Raw genomic sequence first — 19653 nt, 5'->3', positions numbered from 1 at the left:
TTTTTTCCCATTTCGCCATAGATTTTTGGGTAAAATGACTCATGTCATTACAAACAAGAATTGGTGGCGCAAAAAATAAGCCCTCTTATGGATTTTTAGGTGCAAAATTGAAAGTGTTATGATTTTTAAAAGGTAAGGATGGAAAAACGAAAGTGCAAAAACAGAAAAATGCTTGGTCCTTAAGGGGTAAATGAAATTAAACTCTATGGCAGGAGACCCAGGAGGACCCCACTGCTGACACAGAGACATAAAAAAGCAAGACTACATTTTTCCAAATTTTTTAACTTGAGTAGGCCAAAATCCCTCCAGGAAAATGTCTTGTAGACAGATGAGACCAAGATAGAGCTTTTTGGTAAAGCACATCATTCTACTCTTTACCGAAAACGGAATGAGGCCTAAAAAGATAAGAACACAGTACCTACAGTGAAATATGGTGGAAGTTTAATGATGTTTTAGGGTTGTTTTGTGGCCTCTGACACTGGGTGCCTTGAATGTGTGCAAGGCATCATGAAATCTGAGGATTACCAATGGATTTTGGGTCACACTGTACAGCCCAGTGTCAAAAAACTGGGTTTGTATCCGAGATCTTGGGTCTTCCAGCAGGACAATGACCCGAAACATATCAGAATTCAGAAAGCACCCAGAAATGGATGACAACACAGCGCCTGAGTGTTCTGAAGTGCCCAGCAATGAGTCCAGATCTAAACACCTGTGGAGAGATCTTAAATTTGCTGTTGGGAGATGGCGCCCTTCTAACAAGAGAGACCTGGAGCAGTTTGCAAAGGAAGAGTGGTCCAACATTCCGGCTGAGAGGTGTAAGAAGCGTATTGATGGTTATTGGAAGCAACTGATTTCAGTTATTTTTTTCAAAGGTTGTACAACCAAATATTAAGTTAAGGGTGCCAATAATTTTGTCCAGCCATTTTTGGAGTTTGGTGTCCATTATGTCCAATTTGCTTTTTTTCCTCCCTTTTTTGGTTTCGTTCCAATACACACAAAGGGAATAAACATGTGTATAGCAAAACATGTGTTACTGCATTCCTTTTCTGTGAGTAATACTTAATTTTCTAGAAAAATATCATGGGTGCAAACATTTACGGCCATCACTGTGTGTATATATATATATATATATAAACATATAGATAGATATAATCTAAGTATCTTAATATCTAATCGGTGGAGGTCTGACCGCTGGGACCCTACTTATCATGAGAAAGGAAATCCCTTGTCCATCGAACAACAGCCTCAGCACATATGTGCTGATCATGTGTGCTGCCACACTATTCACTCAGGGGACATGATACTTCTGTTCTCGAAATCATAAGGGTTCCAGTGGTTGGACCCCCACAGGTAAGATACTTATCACATTGATAGGTGATAAGTTTAGATCTTGAGAAAGCCCCTTTAAATTGCAGATACATGCCGCCACTTCAAGGGTTAGGCTTACCAAGGACATAATAAATCATCCTCCTCCTATGCAGGTCAGGCACATTTTAGTGCTGGTCTGTTATCAGAAAGGGGTCTGATCAGGGGTCTGTCATTTTTAGGGGGGTTGGATAGGGAATTTTAATATACAAGTGGGACAGGTCTGGGGTTTGATAGTAGGTCTGTATGCAGGGAGGATTCTGGCCCAGGGTCTACATAAATTGGGATCTGGCCTGAGTCTATATCTATATTTGCAAGATCTGGTTTGTGGTATGTATCCATTCTATGGGCTGCTGAATGGGGTTATATGTACCGTTTGTTATTGTTTGTATAGTAAATGCTGTCATTTAGTCCTATATAAAGTATGAAGAATATAGAAGACGTTTTGCATGCACCAATTTTAATGCCCTATTTCTGATCTGAAGCCATGATTTTGTGCCAAACCGATAACACAGCAGACAACAATATACCCATTGCTTCCCTAGAAGGTGCTCTGTTGGAACTTCTTGTCACCAGGATCATGGGAAACTATAAATTTTAGCCTTGTAACTTTTACAAGTAAAACAAATAGCTGGAAAGCCTTGTTCATCTATATTTTATCTTATCATTTATATTTGTGCATTGTCTTTGTCATTGTCTTCTGTGGCAAAAAAGACCCTTGCACCTATACATATTCTGCAAACTGTGCTAATGGCCAAATCATATATTGTCTTAAAAATGTTTTTTGCTAAAAATGTCAGTGATTTTTCTGCAAAACATTTCTGCTGTTCATTAGAAATAGGTTCGGACTAAAACTCACTGGGTACATTACAGTTGCCTCAGCAACATCTTTCTGCATAGGTCTTTTCAGGTAACAAATGTTGGACTTACAATGTATTCAGAAAGTTTTCAGACCCTGAAGGACTCAAAGACTGAGAAACAAGATTCTCTGGTCTAGTGAAACCAAGATTAAACTTTTTGGTCTCAATTCTAAGGCTATGGTCACACCACGGAATATCCACACAGAGAATCTCTGTGCAAACATTCTGTAAACCGCGGGGCACCGGTATAATCTGCTGGCGCTAGGACCACTTGGGAATGCGCCGTCTCATAGACGGCTATGCATTCCGAGCAGTCTCTACACAAAGATTTAACATGTTTATTCTTTGAGCTGACAAGAAAATTTTAATTTCCGTGCTGGAAACTTCATGCACGGAAATTTAGCTGTGCGCTCAGAGAAGCAGAATCCCATTGAATTCAACAGGACTGTGCTGCAGCGGAATCTCTGTTCTGGATTCCAATGCGGATGGTCTTTGTGTCTTGTCTGGGAGAAATGCTGCATTTTAAACGGGAACTCCAGTGGAAACAAGTAGAAAACAAATGTTTTCAGATCACCTGGTGCCTGAAAGTTAAACAGATTACTTCTATAAAAAAAATCTTAATCCTTCCAGTACTTATTAGCTGCTGTATAAAACAGAGACATTTGTGAATTTCTTTTCTACCTGACAACAGTGCTCTCTGCTGACACCTCTGTCTGTGTCAGGAACTGTCCAGATTAGAATCATATCCCGGTAGAAAACCTCTCCTGCTCTGGACAGTTCATGACACAGACAGAGGTGTCAGCAGAGAGCACTGTTGTCAGGCTGGAAAGAACTTCACAAATTTTTCTGTAGTATATCTGTAGTATACAGCAGCTGATAAGTACTAGAAGGGTTAAGATTTATGAATAGAATAGAATTAACTTTCTTGCACCAGTTGATTTGAATTTTTTTTTCCACCAGAGTTCCCCTTTAACCTGTGAATGACCAAGGGGGTACCTGTATGCCCTGGGTCCGCTCCCATCTAAAACGCGGGGCCACAGCTAATAGCGCGGGGCACTGATCGCGGTGCCGTATGCTATTAACCCTTTAGACGCGGCGTTCAAAGTTGAACGCCTCATCTAAAGTGAAAGTAAATCATTGCCGGTTAGCTCAGGGAGCTGTTCGGGATGTCCATGACGAAATCGCGGCATCCCGAACAGCTGTGACACAGCAGGAGGATCCCTCACCTAGCCTCCTGGTGTCCAATCTCCGAATGACTGCTCAGTGCCTGAGATCCAGGCATGAGCAGTCATGCGGCAGAATCATTGATCAATGGTTTCCTATGAGAAACCATTGATCAATGTAAAACATCAGTGTGTGCTCCCTATGGGAGCTATAACAATGCAAAATAAAAGTGAAAAAAAGTGAACCAAGCCCTTCCCTAATAAAAGTTTGAATCACCCCCCCCCCTTTTCCCATTTAAAAAACAAAACAGTGTAAATAAAAATAAACATATTGTGGTATTGCCGCGTGTGGAAATGTCCGAATTATAAAAATATGTCATTAATTAAACCGCTCGGTCAATGGCGTACGCGCAAATAAATTCCAAAGTCCAAAATAGCGTACTTTTGGTCACTTTTTATATCATGAAAAAATGAATGAAAAGCAATCAATACCGCCCCATACGCGGAAAAATAAAAAAGTTATAGGGGTCAAAAGATGACAATTTTAAACGTATAAATCAAACGGTCACAAGTACCACAATGGCATCTGTAGGATAGGAAAAAACTTTATGATTGATGGGGGAACGAATTCCACCAATTTGTGAGAAAAAAGGGATCTCAGTACTGATTCTTGCAGAGCCTTTGCTGTATTTCTTTGTACAGCAGTTCTCCCAAATATTTAAACAACTGCAGGCAGCCCTATTCACTTCAATAAAGCCCCTTCATTCTCAGGTTTAACAGAGATTTCTAACAGGTAAACTGATAATAACATGATAGCTTATCCTTGTGAGATAAGTGAAAAAAGTGGTGCGCTCCTAGTACTGTGGGTAGTTGGAGTAAACTGTGCAGATTATTGCACCTTACCGTGTGGTGTAGAGTACAACACTTTGATGCGCATGCAGACTCGCTTAGGAAGTGATGTCCGAAGAGGTGGCAGCCTCGGCATCCTTGCCCGTGACCTCCAGGTACAGTAAGAAATAGAAAGGATACGAAAAAATTGGACTCTCCGGGTGGCGCCTTCCTTTCATAGATGAGAAATTGCCCAAGTATTTAAAAGCCAATTTTATTGGAAAAAAGGTGCACTTAACACTAACCTACCTGTGTCGGATAAGCAAAACCAGGAACCAAACTACAGCATCATTAGGACCGACTTGTAGACTGCTCCCCAGTTACCTCCAGTGTGACTAAGCACACATACAATAGGAGGGGGAGACAGGCTACAAGCCCCACCCTTGCTGGCTAATATAGTGCCGGCCTCACAGGTGAAACCTTAATGCTACCCAATATGATAAAAGGGTGCATTAGTATAAACTTTAGACATTAAACAGCTTACATTGGCGTGGTCTGAAATGGCAGGATGTGCTCAACCCCAAGTGCAGTTGTGCACCTATGCTGGGGTGGAGGTCCTGCACTTGTGGTCCATTGCTATGGGCGATCCCCAGCAGAATATGCATACAAGCGAGGATACCTGCAGAAGGTCACAAGTACCTCAATGGCATCCTACAACAGATAAATGTGTATGTGGATGCGTAACACTCATAATTTAAACAAACAAATTGACGTGGTAAAGAACCGTAGAACCCGTACCACTTGCGAAACCTTGACGTTGGTGTGCGGGCTCAGGTATGTCATTCATCTAAGGATATACTGGCTAATGTCTCCATTTTTCATCAGTTTTGAGGGTTAGCTAATGTCATTGTTTACATCTACCACAGTAGTGAACCTATATTCTTGTTCACAAATGAAGGACCTCCACCTTAGCATAGGTGCACAACTGCATTTGGGGTTGAGCACCTCCTGCCATTTTAGACCACGCCAATGTAAGCTGTTTAATGTCAAAAGTTTATACTAATGCACCCTTTTATCATATTGGGTAGCATTACGGTTTCACCTGTGAGGCCGGCAATATATTAGCCAACCAGGGGTGTCTCCCCCCTCCCATTGCATGTGTGCTCAGTCACACTGTGGGTAACCGGGGAGCAGTCTACAAGTCATACCTAATGCTGCTGTAATTTGGTTCCTGGTTTTACCTATCCGGCACAGGTAGGTTAGTGTAAGGTGCACCTGTTTTCCAAGAAAATTGCCTTTTAAATACTTCTTTGAAAGGAAGGTGCAACCCGGAGAGTCCAATTTTTTTTGTATTCTTTCTATCCTTGTGAGATAGGAATACCAGTTAAAAGTGTAATTCCAGCATAGTTCTAATGCCCATACAATGGACTTACAATGACCTGTTTAGAGAACATAAAACGTCTTCCACCGACAGTCTCCATCCAACTTGACAAATCCAGGTGTGAAAATCTTGTGGATTAATCCCTGTAATCACTGCCAAAGGTGCTTCAATTAGGTAAAGCATCTGAATAATTATGTATACTAGTATGCAGCTGATAAGTACTGGAAGGATTAAGATTTTTTAATAGAAGGAATTTACAAATCTGTTTAACTTTCTGGAACCAATTCATATGAAAACATTTTTTTTACATTGGAGTACCCCTTTAAGATGTGTGAATTTAGCCTAAGTTTATTTACTATTCAAAACGTTTTCAGGGTCTTTGTCTCAGGTTGTACAACTGCTAATTCCCACAGTTTAAATTTATTACCCTTCCTACAGGATTTAAAATTGTAGGTCCTCAGTCTACAACTCCTGCTTTAAGAACAATCTGTTACTAAAAGCTCCTTTTTTCAGATTAGCAGCCGATCTAATAGCCTGGGTCAGATGAACCCCTGATCCCTACCATTTTATCTTGAAATAGCCATGGTCAAGAAGGACCACAGCTTGATCAAAGAGGTCCCCCTCAGGTCACTATGTTTTACAGGGACATAATTATGCCCCTGCCCAATCAGCCCTGGGGACCTAAAAATGGCCCAGGGTTGTCTTAAAAAAAAATATTAAAACTGTAATATAAAAAGGGTAACAGAAGTAAAAAAAGAAATTTCCTTGGGTATATATTACATGAAAATAAAAAATCTACACATATTAGATATTCACATTGTGGTGGCCCAGTGCAAACTGCACCAGTTGCTATGCCAAGCTTAGTCAGGTGGCTAAGGTATAAAAAGGTTGTCTGCACAGTAAAGTAAGTAGCTGTATCTCTTTACTGATATTTCTTTCATAACATAAACTCAGTTCCAGAACATGCATATGGTCTTGTAAAACTTGTCTTCCATTGCATTGCACATCTGTACATCAGAATGCAGAATCTAGTCACATATTAGGCTCCTAGTCAAGAGATGCAGATGTTGTTCAATCTCTACCCCTCTTGTCTGAGAATAGAGGTTGATCTTATTTCCTCTAGTTAATTTAACCTTGGCCTAGCCAAGAGCATATGTCAGCTCCTGTCTCACCACTCATTTCCCAAGAGACTGATATCTCTGAGCCTAGGTATAGCTAATGCGGGGCATACTTCCTACAAGTAGGTGGCATGGTCACTAGTCCTGTCTTTAATCATTTGAAGCCTCATTCCAGCAAGTCCCACTGCAAGGATTGTTCAGCTCTTCAGCATTGTCTTTTCACAAAATTAAGTTGCACAGAGATTTCATTGTCTTTAAACTGGCTCTCGTTTAGCTTCTGGTCAGACCAGTGCCCTCCTGTTCAGTTGAGAGGAATTTCACCTTCATATACTTCTCCTAGTGTCCTGTCACATTCTTTCACAGAAATGGAATAAAGTTCAACAGACTCTTTTGCCACTTTACACAACTGTGAGAATCCATGTTCAGTTAGCTCAATAAATGTCCACAACTACATTTAGACATACTCAAGTTCATGTGCCAAAGCACCAAAGTATGTAGAATTGAGTTAGCCAGCTCGCTGAACTTTTTGAAAAAGTTTGGTTCGTGGCAAAAAAGTTCTCTGCAAACCCTCATTGCAAATAGCCTCAAAACACATGTATAGCACTGATTAAGAGCTCTAAAGCCATGTGAAACACTGCTTTGGTCATCCAGGAATTTATTCAAGTAGTTTTAGGGTACTTCACACGGGCATAATCCCTGTGGAATTCCCACAGTATATTTGTGGGTATCAATGGGTCAGCAGAAAATCTGCAGTAGAGGCAAATAGGCTGATTTTCCTTCGGACCATTGAAGTCAATGGTAGCAAAATACGCTGCAGATTTTCCGCAGGTAATCCGCCAGTGTGAACGTACCCATAAAGTGGTTTTAAGGCTAAGTTAATATCAAAGTTACAGCAAAATATGTAAACCCATGGTAACTAACAGCTTGTTTAACCTGTTGGGGACAGAGGTCGTAATTGTACGCCCTCTGCCCACTCCCTGTTTATAACGTGGGGCCAAGCAACGGACCGAGCAACGGCCGGGACCCGTTGCACTGATGGCGGTGCCGTGTGCTATTAACCCTAAAGTGAAAGTAAACCATTGCCGGTTAGCTCAGGGGGCTGTCCGGGATCACAGCAGGAGGGTCCCTACCTTCCTCCTCGCTGTCCAATTGCCGAATGATTGCTCAGTGCCTGAGATCTAGGCATGAGCAGTCAAGCGGCAGAATCATTGATCAATGGTTTCCTATGAGAAACCATTGATCAATGTAAAAGATCAGTGTGTGCAGTGTTAAAGCCCCCTATAACATTGCAAAGAAAAAGTGAAAAAAAGTGAATAAAGATCATTTAACCCCTTCCCTAATAAAAGTTTGAATCACCACCCTTTTACCATTAAAAAAACTGTGTAAATAAAAATAAACATATGTGGTATCGCCATGTGCGGAAATGTCTGAATTATAAAAATATATTGTAAATTAAACCGCATGGTCAATGGCGTATGCGCAAAAAAATTCCAAAGTCCAAAATAACGTATTCTTGGTCACTTTTTACATCATGAAAAAATGAATAAAAAGTGATCAAAAAGTCATATCAATACATAAATTGTACCGCTAAAAACTTCAGATCACGGTGCAAAAAAAAAAATGAGCCCTCATACCACCCCGTACGCGGAAAAATAAAAAAGTTATAGGGGTCAGAAAATGACAATTTTAAACGTATAAATTTTCCTGCCGTCCCTCTGTCCCCAAGGGGTTAAAAACACACTGCACTAGCAGATTTTGTATGCCTTTTAACACCAAAATACAGTAAAGGTGGATAAAGTATGCCAGTATCAGTATCGGAAAAAATAACTTTTTCTAAGTATTCCAAAAGTTCTCCCTTTTTAGGAGTTGCAACAGGATTGGTGTCCCAAAACAGTCAAGAAGAAATAACTTTTGTAAATATTAAGTTGAAAAAATTCATCAAAAAGTCTCCCTTTTTGCAAGTGTTTAAAAATATAGAAAAATAATTAGCTTTTGTAAACATTGATTAAAATTGAAAACATTATCCCTTTTTTTATCATGGTAGGTTGTGTATGTGTAGGCCTGGCTGGTAGCAACAGTACATCCCTATAATGAAGATTCATGTCAGGTTAGAATACCGGATGTAAAAAAGTCGTCATCTTATACTCCAATATTGAAGTGTCTGCAGCACTTTTGTGGACACTAGTGATGAGCAGCAGGGGCCATATTTGAATTTACGATATTTCGCGAATATATGGATGAATATTTCTCCTATTCGCATATTCGTTATGTTGGTTCACTTTTTTTTTCCATGCGAAAATCGTAATGAAATTCGTATAGTGCGCATGCGAGATTATCTTTCAACTAACTAACACTATACCCTACACTAGAGCCTATCTGCAAAACTAACCTACCCTATCTAACGCTAAATAGCACTTTTTTTACACAGTACACATCATTGTTGTGATGAGCACTGTGAAGAAAAAAACAAAAAACAAATATTCATCATTATGAATATATAGCGCTATTTTCTAAATATTCACGAAATTGCGGTATTCGCTGTAAAAATTAGCATTTTGAATATTCACGCTCAACACTAGTGGGCACCACAGCCACTTCAAGTAGCTGATCAATGTGGTGTCAGCAGGGCCGGCGTTAGGGGGGGCAACCCAGGCAATTGCCTAGGGCCCCCATCCCCCAGGGGGCCCCCTGCCGGCTGCTCAGCAGGGGGGGCAACTGTTTTAAAGTGTCCCCAGCGCCGGCTGCTTGTTAAAGATAAGCTTTAAAACCATGACCAGCGGCAGACCCGGACACTTCTGCTTTCACCCGGACTCCGCAGGCTCAGGTAATGCGGCGGGTTTTGTGGGCTGTGTGGATAATATGACGAGTGACGTGTCCTGCCGGGTCCTCTATGCTGCGTCAGGGACGTCACTCCTCATTTCCTGTAGCGCCGGTGTAGTGAAAAAAACTGTGTCTTGAAGCGTTCTGTGTCCGGCTGCAGGAAATGAGGAGTGACGTCCCAGACGCCGCATAGAGGACCCGGCAATACACGTCACTCGTCATATTATCCACACAGCCCACAAGACCCGCCACATTACCTGAGCCTGCTGAGCACGGCCAGGTAAGGAAATATGAAAAATAGAAAAAGTGGGGGGGGGGGGAGGAAGTGGGGGAACATACTGCCAACCTAATGAGGGGGAACATACTGCAAACCTAATGTGGGGGAACATACTGCCAACCTAATGGGGGGGGGACTGCAACCTAATGTGGGGGAACATACTGCCAACCTAATGTGGGTGAACATACTGCCAACCTAATGGAGGAGAACTGCAACCTGATGTGGGGGAACATACTGCCTACCTAATGTGGGGGAACATACTGCCTACCTAATGTGGGGAACACATTGCCAACCTAATGTGGGGGGAACTATACTGCCAACCTGATGTGGGGGAACTATACTGCCAACCTAATGTGGGGGAACTATACTGCCAACCTAATGTGGGGGAACTATACAAAAATATAAAATTGTACTATTCTGATCCCTATAACTCTTTTATTTTCTGTATATGGGGATGTATGAGGGTAATTTTTTGCGCTGTGATTTGTAATTTTTATCAGTACCATTTTTGTTTTGATGGGACTGTTCAATTGCTTTTTTAGATATTTTTTATGGTATTTGAAGTGACCAAAAATGTGCAAATCTGGTTAGTGCACTATTATGACTTTTGGGGCCCCTCTTTTGATTTTACCTAGGGCCACGCTAAGCCTAAAACCGGCCCTGGGTGTCAGAAGTCAGACTCCCACCCATCTAATATTGATATTAGTTATTTTTATTTTGTCAAAGCTGAGGGTTTAACTACTTAATGACTCAGGGCGTACCTGTACGCCCTGAGTCTGCTCCCTTACTATAACGTGGGTCGGGCCTGGCCTGGTTGTTAGAGGCCAGGACCTGTGGGTAATAGCGCACGGCACTGATCGCGGTGCCGCACGCAAGTAACCCTTTAGTTCAAAGTTGATTGCACCCCCCCCCCCCCCCCGTTTTCCCATAAAAAAAACTGTGTAAATAAAAATAAACATTTATGTTATCACCGTGTGCGGAAATGTCCGAATTAAAAAAATATATCATTAATTAAACCGCACGATCAATGCAAAAAATTATTCATCCAAAAATTAGCCATCATTCCGCCCCGTAGGCAGAAAATTAGCCATCATTCCGCCCCGTACGCAGAAAAATAAAGAAGTTATAGGGGGACAAAATCAAACCTGTATAAGTAGGGTATCATTTTAATTGTATGGACCTACAGAATAAAGATAAGGTGTCATTTTTACCTAAAAATGTACTGCGTAGAAACGGAAGCCCCCAAATTTACAAAATTGTGTTTTTTCTTCAATTTTGTCGCACAATGATTTTTTTTATCATTTTGCCATAGATTTTTCGGTAAAATGACTGATGTCCTTACAAAGAGTTTGTGGCGCAAAAAATAAGCCCTCATATGGATTTTTAGGTGCAAAATTGAAAGAATTATGATAAGGAGGAAAAAACTAAAGTGCAAAAATGGAAAAACCCTGCGTCCTTAAGGGGTTAAAGGGTTTACAATTTGTTACAGAGTACAGCTGCAAAATGGATGGGTTAAATAGTCAGCTTGTACTATAGCTACAGTCTCATTCTAGCATGTGGCTGCAAAGCCAGGTCTGCTTCCCTTGAGGTCTATGAAGAAGATTTGTCCTTGCAGCAGCTGCCACCTTTGAACCCTAAGCTGTACTACCTCTATGCTTCTCCTGTTTATTTCATATTATAAAGGATTAGAACATGTATTTTACAAAGTATTATCACTACTTGTTCTGACAACTTGTAATATACATTTATAATTGTACAGAACCGTAGGAACAGAAGCTGCTTTTTGTGTTCCCGGACATGCTGCCCTTCAGAATCATGTGCTGGGAGATCCTGAAGTAGATTAATGACCCTGTGATGCTTTGGCAGTACTTTAGAGGAAACGGCTATAGTATTATATTTGCATTGCCAAATGCAGTTCACAGTTTCATTATTCACAAGCGTCCCATCTGGAATCTGAATCTGAAATGGCAGACTGTGCAGAATGCCAGTCTGGGCCTAGCGGGCAATGCTTTACGTGGCTTCCTTTCCTGAACAACATTAATGGTTGGAAGGTGACACCTCCAGGTACCTGGAAACCTTACTAAGGCTAAGTTTCCACACAGGTTTCTTTTCTGGAGTTTTTTTTTTAATACTGTCTCTGCAGTTCAGTTTTTAAGCCAAAGCCAGAAGTGGATTTAGTAGGAAGGAGATGTATATGTCCTTCCTTTATATTTCTCACTAGCTGAGTACCCTGCGTTGCCCGGTTTTTCCTTCCTAATCCTTATTGGAGAGGAAAATAAACAAAGGAGGAAGCTTTTGACTTCATATCCCGTCCTCATATATTGTTGTCATATCCCGACCTCCTATCCCGTCATCATATCCCGACCTCCTATCCTGTCCTCCTATCCCGTCCTCCTATCACGTCCTCCTATCCCGTCCTCCTTTCCCGTCCTCATTTCTCGACCTCATTTCCCGTCCTCCTATCTCGACCTCCTTTCCCGTCCTCCTATCTCGACCTCCTTTCCCGTCCTCCTTTCCCGTCCTCCTTTCCCGTCCTCCTATCCCGTCCGCCTATCCTGTCCGCCTATTCTGTCCATCTATCCCGTCCATCTATCACGTCCTCCTATCCCGTCCTCCTATCCCGTCCTCCTATCCCGTCCTCCTATCCCGTCCTCCTTTCCCGTCCTCATATCTCAACCTCCTTTCCCGTCCTCCTTTCCCGTCCTCCTTTTCCGTCCTCCTATCCCGTCCTCCTATCCAGTCCATCTATCCAGTCCTCCTATCCCGTCCTCCTATCCCGTCCTCCTATCCCGTCCTCCTATCCCGTCCTCCTATCCCGACCTCCTATCCCGTCCTCCTATCTTGACCTCCTATCCCGTCCTCCTATCTTGACCTCCTATCCCGTCCTCCTATCCTGTCCTCCTATCCTGACCTCCTATCCCGTCCTCCTATCCCGTCCTCCCATCCCGTCCATCTATCTCGACCTCCTATCTCGACCTCCTATCTCGACCTCCTATCCCGACCTCCTATCTCGACCTCCTATCTCGACCTCCTATCCCGACCTCCTATCCAGTCCTCCTATCCCGTCCTCCTATCTCGATCTCCTATGTCGACCTCCTATCCCGACCTCCTATCCCGGTCCTCCTATCCCAGTCCTCCTATCTCGGTCCTCCTATCCCAGTCCTCCTATCGCGTCCTCCTATCCCGTCCTCCTATCCCGACCTCCTATCCCGACCTCCTATGTCGACCCGTAATATGACCAGTTATTGAAACATCTCCAGCCGTATGGAAGTTATGTGGGAACATACATTTCCCATTGATTTGCATGGGACTTTAAACAAAAACCCCGACCCTCACAAATGTGGGTAGTTAAGGGTTAAATTAACTATCCTATATTTTAAGTGGATATATAAGTAACATGTGATCAAGTATTATCGAAATATCTCCAGCCGTTTGGAAGTTATGCAGTAACATATATTTCCCGTTGACTTGTATGGGACTTTAAACATAAACCCCGCCCCTGGCAAATGGGGTGAGTAAGGGTTAAATCACCTATCCTATGTTTGTTGTGGACATATAAGTAACATGTGTGCCAAGTTTCATGTTAATATCATTAGCCGTTTGGACGTGATGCTGGAACATACACGCATACATACACACATACATACACACACTCGTTGAGTTTTATATATATATATATATATATATATATATATATATATATATATATATAGATTACTGTCACGATTCGGCTCACAGGTTGTGGATCCGCTGTGTCAGCGAGGGATTGGCGTGGACCGTGCTGGTGGACCGGTTCTAAGAGGCTACTGGTTTTCACCAGAGCCCGCCGCAAAGCGGGATGGTCTTGCTGCGGCGGTAGCAACCAGGTCGTATCCACTAGCAACGGCTCAACCTCGCTGACTGCTGAGAAGGCGTGGGACAGAAGGACTAGGCAGAGGCAAGGTCAGACGTAGCAGAAGGTCGGGGCAGGCAGCAAGGATCGTAGTCAGGGGCAACGGCAGGAGGTCTGGAACACAGGCTAAGAACACACTAGGAAACACTTTCACTGGCACAATGGCAACAAGATCCGGCAAGGGAGTGCAGGGGAAGTGATCAGATATAGTCTGGGAGCAGATGGAAGCCAATTAAGCTAATTGGGCCAGGCACCAACCATTGGTGCACTGGCCCTTTAAGTCTCAGAGAGCTGGCGCGCGTGCGCCCTAGAGAGCGGAGCCGCGCGCGCCAGCACATGACAGCAGAGGACCGGGACGGGTAAGTGACCTGGGATGCGACTCGCGAGCGGGCGCGTCCCGCTGTGCGAATCGCATCCCCGACGGCCATGTCAGTGCAGCGCTCCCGGTCAGCGGGACTGACCGGGGCGCTACAGGGAGAGAGATGCCGTGAGCGCTCCGGGGAGGAGCGGGGACCCGGAGCGCTAGGCGTAACAATTACTCTTATATAAACTTCTGGCTTTGTCTCAAAAATGGCACTGGCAGTTTTCTAAGAAAAAAAAATGGCAGAAAAAAACTTTTTTTTTTTTGCCAAATTTTTACCCACAATAGGCCAAAATTAAAGAACATGCTAATTTTTTTATGGATATTGAAAATATAGCCATTTCTTAACCTTATTTGTTTACTAATGGATGATTTTCCATTGGCAACAATAGAACACAATATTATAAGAAAGGTGTGCACTTTTTTTCTGATATCTTTAACCATAAAAACACTGTTTTACAGCAAACAAAAATTGCCAGCTTTATCGTGTGTGAACATGTCCTAATTTTTATTTCTCTCTACTTCCCTATAAAAATGCACATTTACTTCCGTTAACCATACATATTTATTTCAATGGATGTAGAATAAGCTACAGCCAGATACATCTGCCAATAGCTTATCTCCCTTGAGAATAAGTTTATCATTTGTAATTCATCATCTGCCATGATTTCAAGCTTTCCATATTAATTACTACATTTATTTAAAATTTGTTCCTTGTGTGTAAGTATCTGGCATAGGAAAATGTGATTGTTGTCTCAGGAACCGAGCAAGAAAGCAAAAGCACTGTTGAAATCAGGGCACCTGCCGCTACAAAATGGCTGCCTGGGCTTTGCAGTCACGTGCGCACATGTACACCATTCTTTTAAATATCCATTATACTATGAAGCAAACTTAAAGATGGTGGGTAACGGCTGCTATGAGCAGCTATGACTCACCATTAATGGCCAACATCCGCAATCATGCTGATCGTTTTCAGCAGCCGGAACTTACTGTTAAAGGGGTAGTCCAGGCAAAAACTTTTTTTTATATATCAACTGGCTCCGGATAGTTAAACAGATTTGTATATTACTTCTATTAAAAAATCTTAATCCTTCCAATAGTTATTAGCTTCTAAAGTTTTCTGTCTAACTGCTCAATGATGATGTCACGTCCCGGGAGCTGTGCATGATGGGAAAATATCCCCATAGGAGCTGCACAGCTCCTGGGACGTGAGTCATCAAAAAGCAGTTAGACAGAAAACAGCAACTCAACTTCAGAAGCTAATAACTATTGGAAGGATTAAGATTTTTTAATAGTAGTAATTTACAAATCTGTGTAACTTTCCGGAGCCAGTTGATATATATATAAAAGTTTTGGCCTGGAATACCCCTTTAATGACTGACATCAGCCATCATGCTCATATTGACCATTAACCCCTTAAATGCACAAATGGCGAATTTAAGAGGCTCAGTGACAGTAGAAGCACCTGTCAGCTGTTCAAGTGGCACCCCCACAATGTAACTGTGGGGTGTTGATCGGTTTCCATGGCAGCTGGAGGTCTTCAAAAGACCTCAGTGCTGCCTGCAAGGCAATCCACTAATACAATCTGCCTCAGAAAAAATATATCAGATTTTTAGTTTTATTATTTTTTCTTCTTTTTTTTAAAGTGATCTAAAAATGCCATCTACACCAAAATGGTACCAATCACAAATACAGATCACGGTGAAAAAATTAACTCTCAAACAGACCTATATTAGGAAAAATAAAAAGGCAAAAGCGGTCAGAATGGGGCATTTATTTTGTAGAAAAAGTAATAAAATAATACAAAATGTATGTAAATAATAAAGTATATAATAAAGATAACATGTCGGTTTTACCGTAAAGTTTGCTGTGTAACAACAAAGCCCCACAGAAGTTGCAAAATTACTTTTTTTTTTTTTTGTATTGATTCAAACAAATATTTTTTTGGGTTCCGCCATACATTTTATGGTAAAAAGGTATTATTTCAAAGTACCGTTGGTAAAAGTACAGAGTACAATAAGCCCTCATATGGCTCTGTGAATGAAAAAAAATTAAGTTATGTCTATTCACACGGCAGAATTTCCACTTGTGGAATTCCCCCTCAAATTAAAGCCCATAGACTTCTATGGGACTCCGCACACCCATTCATCATCACACTTGCTAGCAGAGATTCAGAAGTGTGATGAATGGGAGTGTGGATTCCCATAGAAGTCTATGGGTTTTAATTTGAGGGGGAATTCCACAAGCGAAAATTCTGCCGTGTGAATAGACCATTAGAATGCAATAAAAAATGCAATAAAAAATTAAAATTGTGTCTACAAGGTCAAAAGCTGCTGTGTCTTTAAAGGGTTAAGCAGAAGAATATGTTGGTGCTATATAAACAATTTCTCATGACATTTACCTTTTTTTCCTTAAAGGTTCACAACTTAGCATAACCAAAGGAGAATTGAATAAAAGCTAGCAACTGGAACAAAGGTTTTAAAATGCCGTTCAAAAATGGCTTGGAATTAACTGAATTGCAGAATATGAATACACCAGAGGATGACAATATTAGCAATGATTCCAATGAGCTCAGTGAAGCAGACAACCACCGTATCAGCAGGTAGGTAATGTTTCTATTACAATGGCAGGATCACTGATTAGATGTTCTATTGCCTAATAGTAATTAACAGATCCTGGCTACATAATGTCTGTCACTGAATGTTATCTCCTGTTGTTATCATTGCGGAACAAATCTAACAAACATCAGAGAAAAGTCATGTGTCAGATACAGAAAATATATATTTTATCTCACTGCTAGGCCTTGTCTTTTTTTCTCCCTACTGGCCAAAAAAAAAACAAAAAAACCTGCATATTTTTTTCCATTTTGGCTTCTGACCACTGCCACTGCCTCAAAATATGCCATTCAAGAGAGAAAACTAATGTTACAAAAAAACCTTTAGGAGTCAATTAGGGAAATATTAAATACTAGTTTTATAATTCCCTATTGAGTCCTAGCTAACATCTGGTAAAAAACAAAAAAACAAAAAAAAAAACACCATGCATTCTCCATGGCATTTTTTTTCTAATGGTTTTCTGGAAAAAACACCATTTGTGAAGCCACCCAAAGGCTGGATTTCCATTTATCAGTTATTTAAAGACAAAAAAATGAACAAAAATTCTGTGCGGGAGACTTTAGTGCTGCAACTCCTTTATTTTGAGGTCAATCAGGGGTTCCAGAACGGACAGCCCCAAAACCCCCAATTCGAATGCTATGTGCTATGGCATATCCTTGCATTATGCCATAACATTCAATAAAGTTAAAGCCTTTTGAAGAAAAAAAAAAGAGGCTAGGCTAGGTTTCTACCTTTTTTTTTTGGGGGGGGGGGCAAAAAAATTAAAAAAAAAGGTAGATACCTAGCATAGCCTCTTTTGTTTTTCTTCAAAAGGCTTTAACTTTATTGAATGTTATGGCATAATGCAAGGATATGCCATAGCACATAGCATTCGAATTGGGGGTTTTGGGGCTGTCCGTTCTGGAACCCCTGATTGACCTCAAAATAAAGGAGTTGCAGCACTAAAGTCTCCCGCACAGAATTTTTGGGCAAAAAAGATGCCACGACTGTCACATAGAGTTTGTTTGTTTGTGGCAAAAACGCAGCGACTAGATGTTGACAGGGAGTCAATAGGCAATTATAAAACGCCAAACCCACATTTTTTAAGGTTTGGCGTTTTTTTCCCTGCATGCTGTGACTATGGCATTTTTTTGCCAAGAAATCTCGGTGGGGAAAAGATGCCTAGAAAAATGACCTATTAGTTTAGCATTGGCACAGTTTTACCACAAAAAAATGCAGTGTCATTACAAACAGAGGTAAGTGCATGGCTGTATAATGTATCACTGTTCCTAATCAGGCTGAGATGTACCTGCGGCTATACGGTTGTGGGTACAGCTCAGGCTGGGCAGGAAGTATACATTGTATATCTTCTGCCCATAAAGAACTTTCAGTAAACCAGCAATCTGTTTAAATCGCTGGTTTACTGTAACCCCTTGCTGGGGATTGACCCAGAAATTAAAGAGTTAACAAGCGCTGCTGGGGGGTATACACTATAATGGCATGCATACAAGACCAAGCATACCTTTTGGTTTAGTACACCCTTAGAGATGAGAAGCTATTTTTGGCTGCTTTTACTGGATAGTTTTGCACAAATGGCCAGGGGTGTAGCTATTAAGGGTTCAAAGGTTGCACATGCACACGGGCCATGGTGGCTTGGTTTACGACAATGCACCAGTATTATAAATGGCAAATGGTAGCTGGAAGGACCTGTTACAGATTTTGTGGTTCCAACCTGGAGCTTAACTTACCAATGTTCAAGTGTCTATTTTTTCTAGACAAATGATACAGTAGGCAATCTATTATTTCACATCTGCTGGTCACAACTATTTTTTATGGAAATGTAAGGATATGCTTTCACGCACTCCCTCACTAAATGTTTTACCTTATTTTAAGCAGTTTTAGTGTTCACACAGTTTTTTCAACCATTATTTGCTTTTGGTCAATTATTTAGCCCATTTTTATCCCATTTACAGCTCCAAATGAGGCTCAAAAAATGGTGTGTGGACCTAAGAGAGTTGTGTTCCTTTATAATATCTTACAAGAGCAAAGTCATTGTAGCCTGAAGAAAATGCCTAGCTCCTTATCTCAATAGCTGTATTTATTTATAGGTTCTAAGCTTAAGGCTATCTGTATCAAAACCACTTTTTGGACACCCTATATATAAATAATGTAAAGTTTTTCCCTTTTAAGTCATATATGCTATATATAGGTTTTAAAAATGTCAGATTACACACATTGCTATTGGGTCTTTGCTCAAAGATACAGATGCTAAAGTAAAAAAAAAAAAGATATTGTTTTTGCTGATCAAACATTTTAACGATCAACGTATTACTTGTCTACAGTAACAACAGTTAGACTGGGAATGTAAACATTGGTATGAGTTTAAACATACAGTACATAACCTATGTCCTCATTCTGGTACTTAAAGGGGTATTCCAGCCAAAATATTTTTTTAATATATCAACTGGCTCCGGAAAGTTAAACAGATTTGTAAATTACTTCTATTAAAAAATCTTAATCCTTCCAATAGTTATTAGCTTCTGAAGTTGAGTTGCTGTTTTCTGTCTAACTGCTTTCTGATGACTCACGTCCCGGGAGCTGTCCAGCTCCTATGGGGATATTCTCCCATCATGCAAAGCTCCCGGGACGTGACATCATCATTGAGCAGTTAGACAGAAAACTTCAGAAGCTAATAACTATTGGAAGGATTAAGATTTTTTAATAGAAGTAATTTACAAATCTTTAAGCCACTAGAGAGGGAGAGAGCACACCGTGCAGCTTAAACATGCAGATATACGATACCACTGGTATACACAGGCAGCCTCCGGACCCGATAAGTAACAATGCAGCACCTGTGGGGTGCACACACTAGATAAAGTATCAAACAATACAATGAAAGGGAGTAGCGTGCACTCACCGCGGGTAAACAGCTGCAGGCCCGAGGTCCGGTATCACCACGGCATAGACCGAGACGGTAAGGGGCGCTCAGAGGCT

General features: G+C 41.3%; 1 protein-coding gene across 1 annotated transcript in view; it reads left to right on the top strand.

Annotated features, from left to right (window-relative positions):
* Positions 1–19653, top strand: part of SLC38A1 (solute carrier family 38 member 1) — a 90760-nt gene that overhangs the window by 25989 nt on the left and 45118 nt on the right. Inside the window, exon 2 of the mRNA XM_056573987.1 lies at positions 16483–16667. Within this exon, the coding sequence (XP_056429962.1) occupies positions 16549–16667 (119 nt within the window). The 5' untranslated portion in view covers positions 16483–16548. The remainder of the gene's footprint in view (positions 1–16482; positions 16668–19653) is intronic.

This window comes from Hyla sarda, chromosome 4 (genome assembly GCF_029499605.1).
Source record: "Hyla sarda isolate aHylSar1 chromosome 4, aHylSar1.hap1, whole genome shotgun sequence".
Lineage (NCBI taxonomy): Eukaryota > Metazoa > Chordata > Amphibia > Anura > Hylidae > Hyla > Hyla sarda.
Note: the sequence above shows the minus strand (reverse complement) of the source record. Positions and strands in the feature narration are given on the sequence as shown.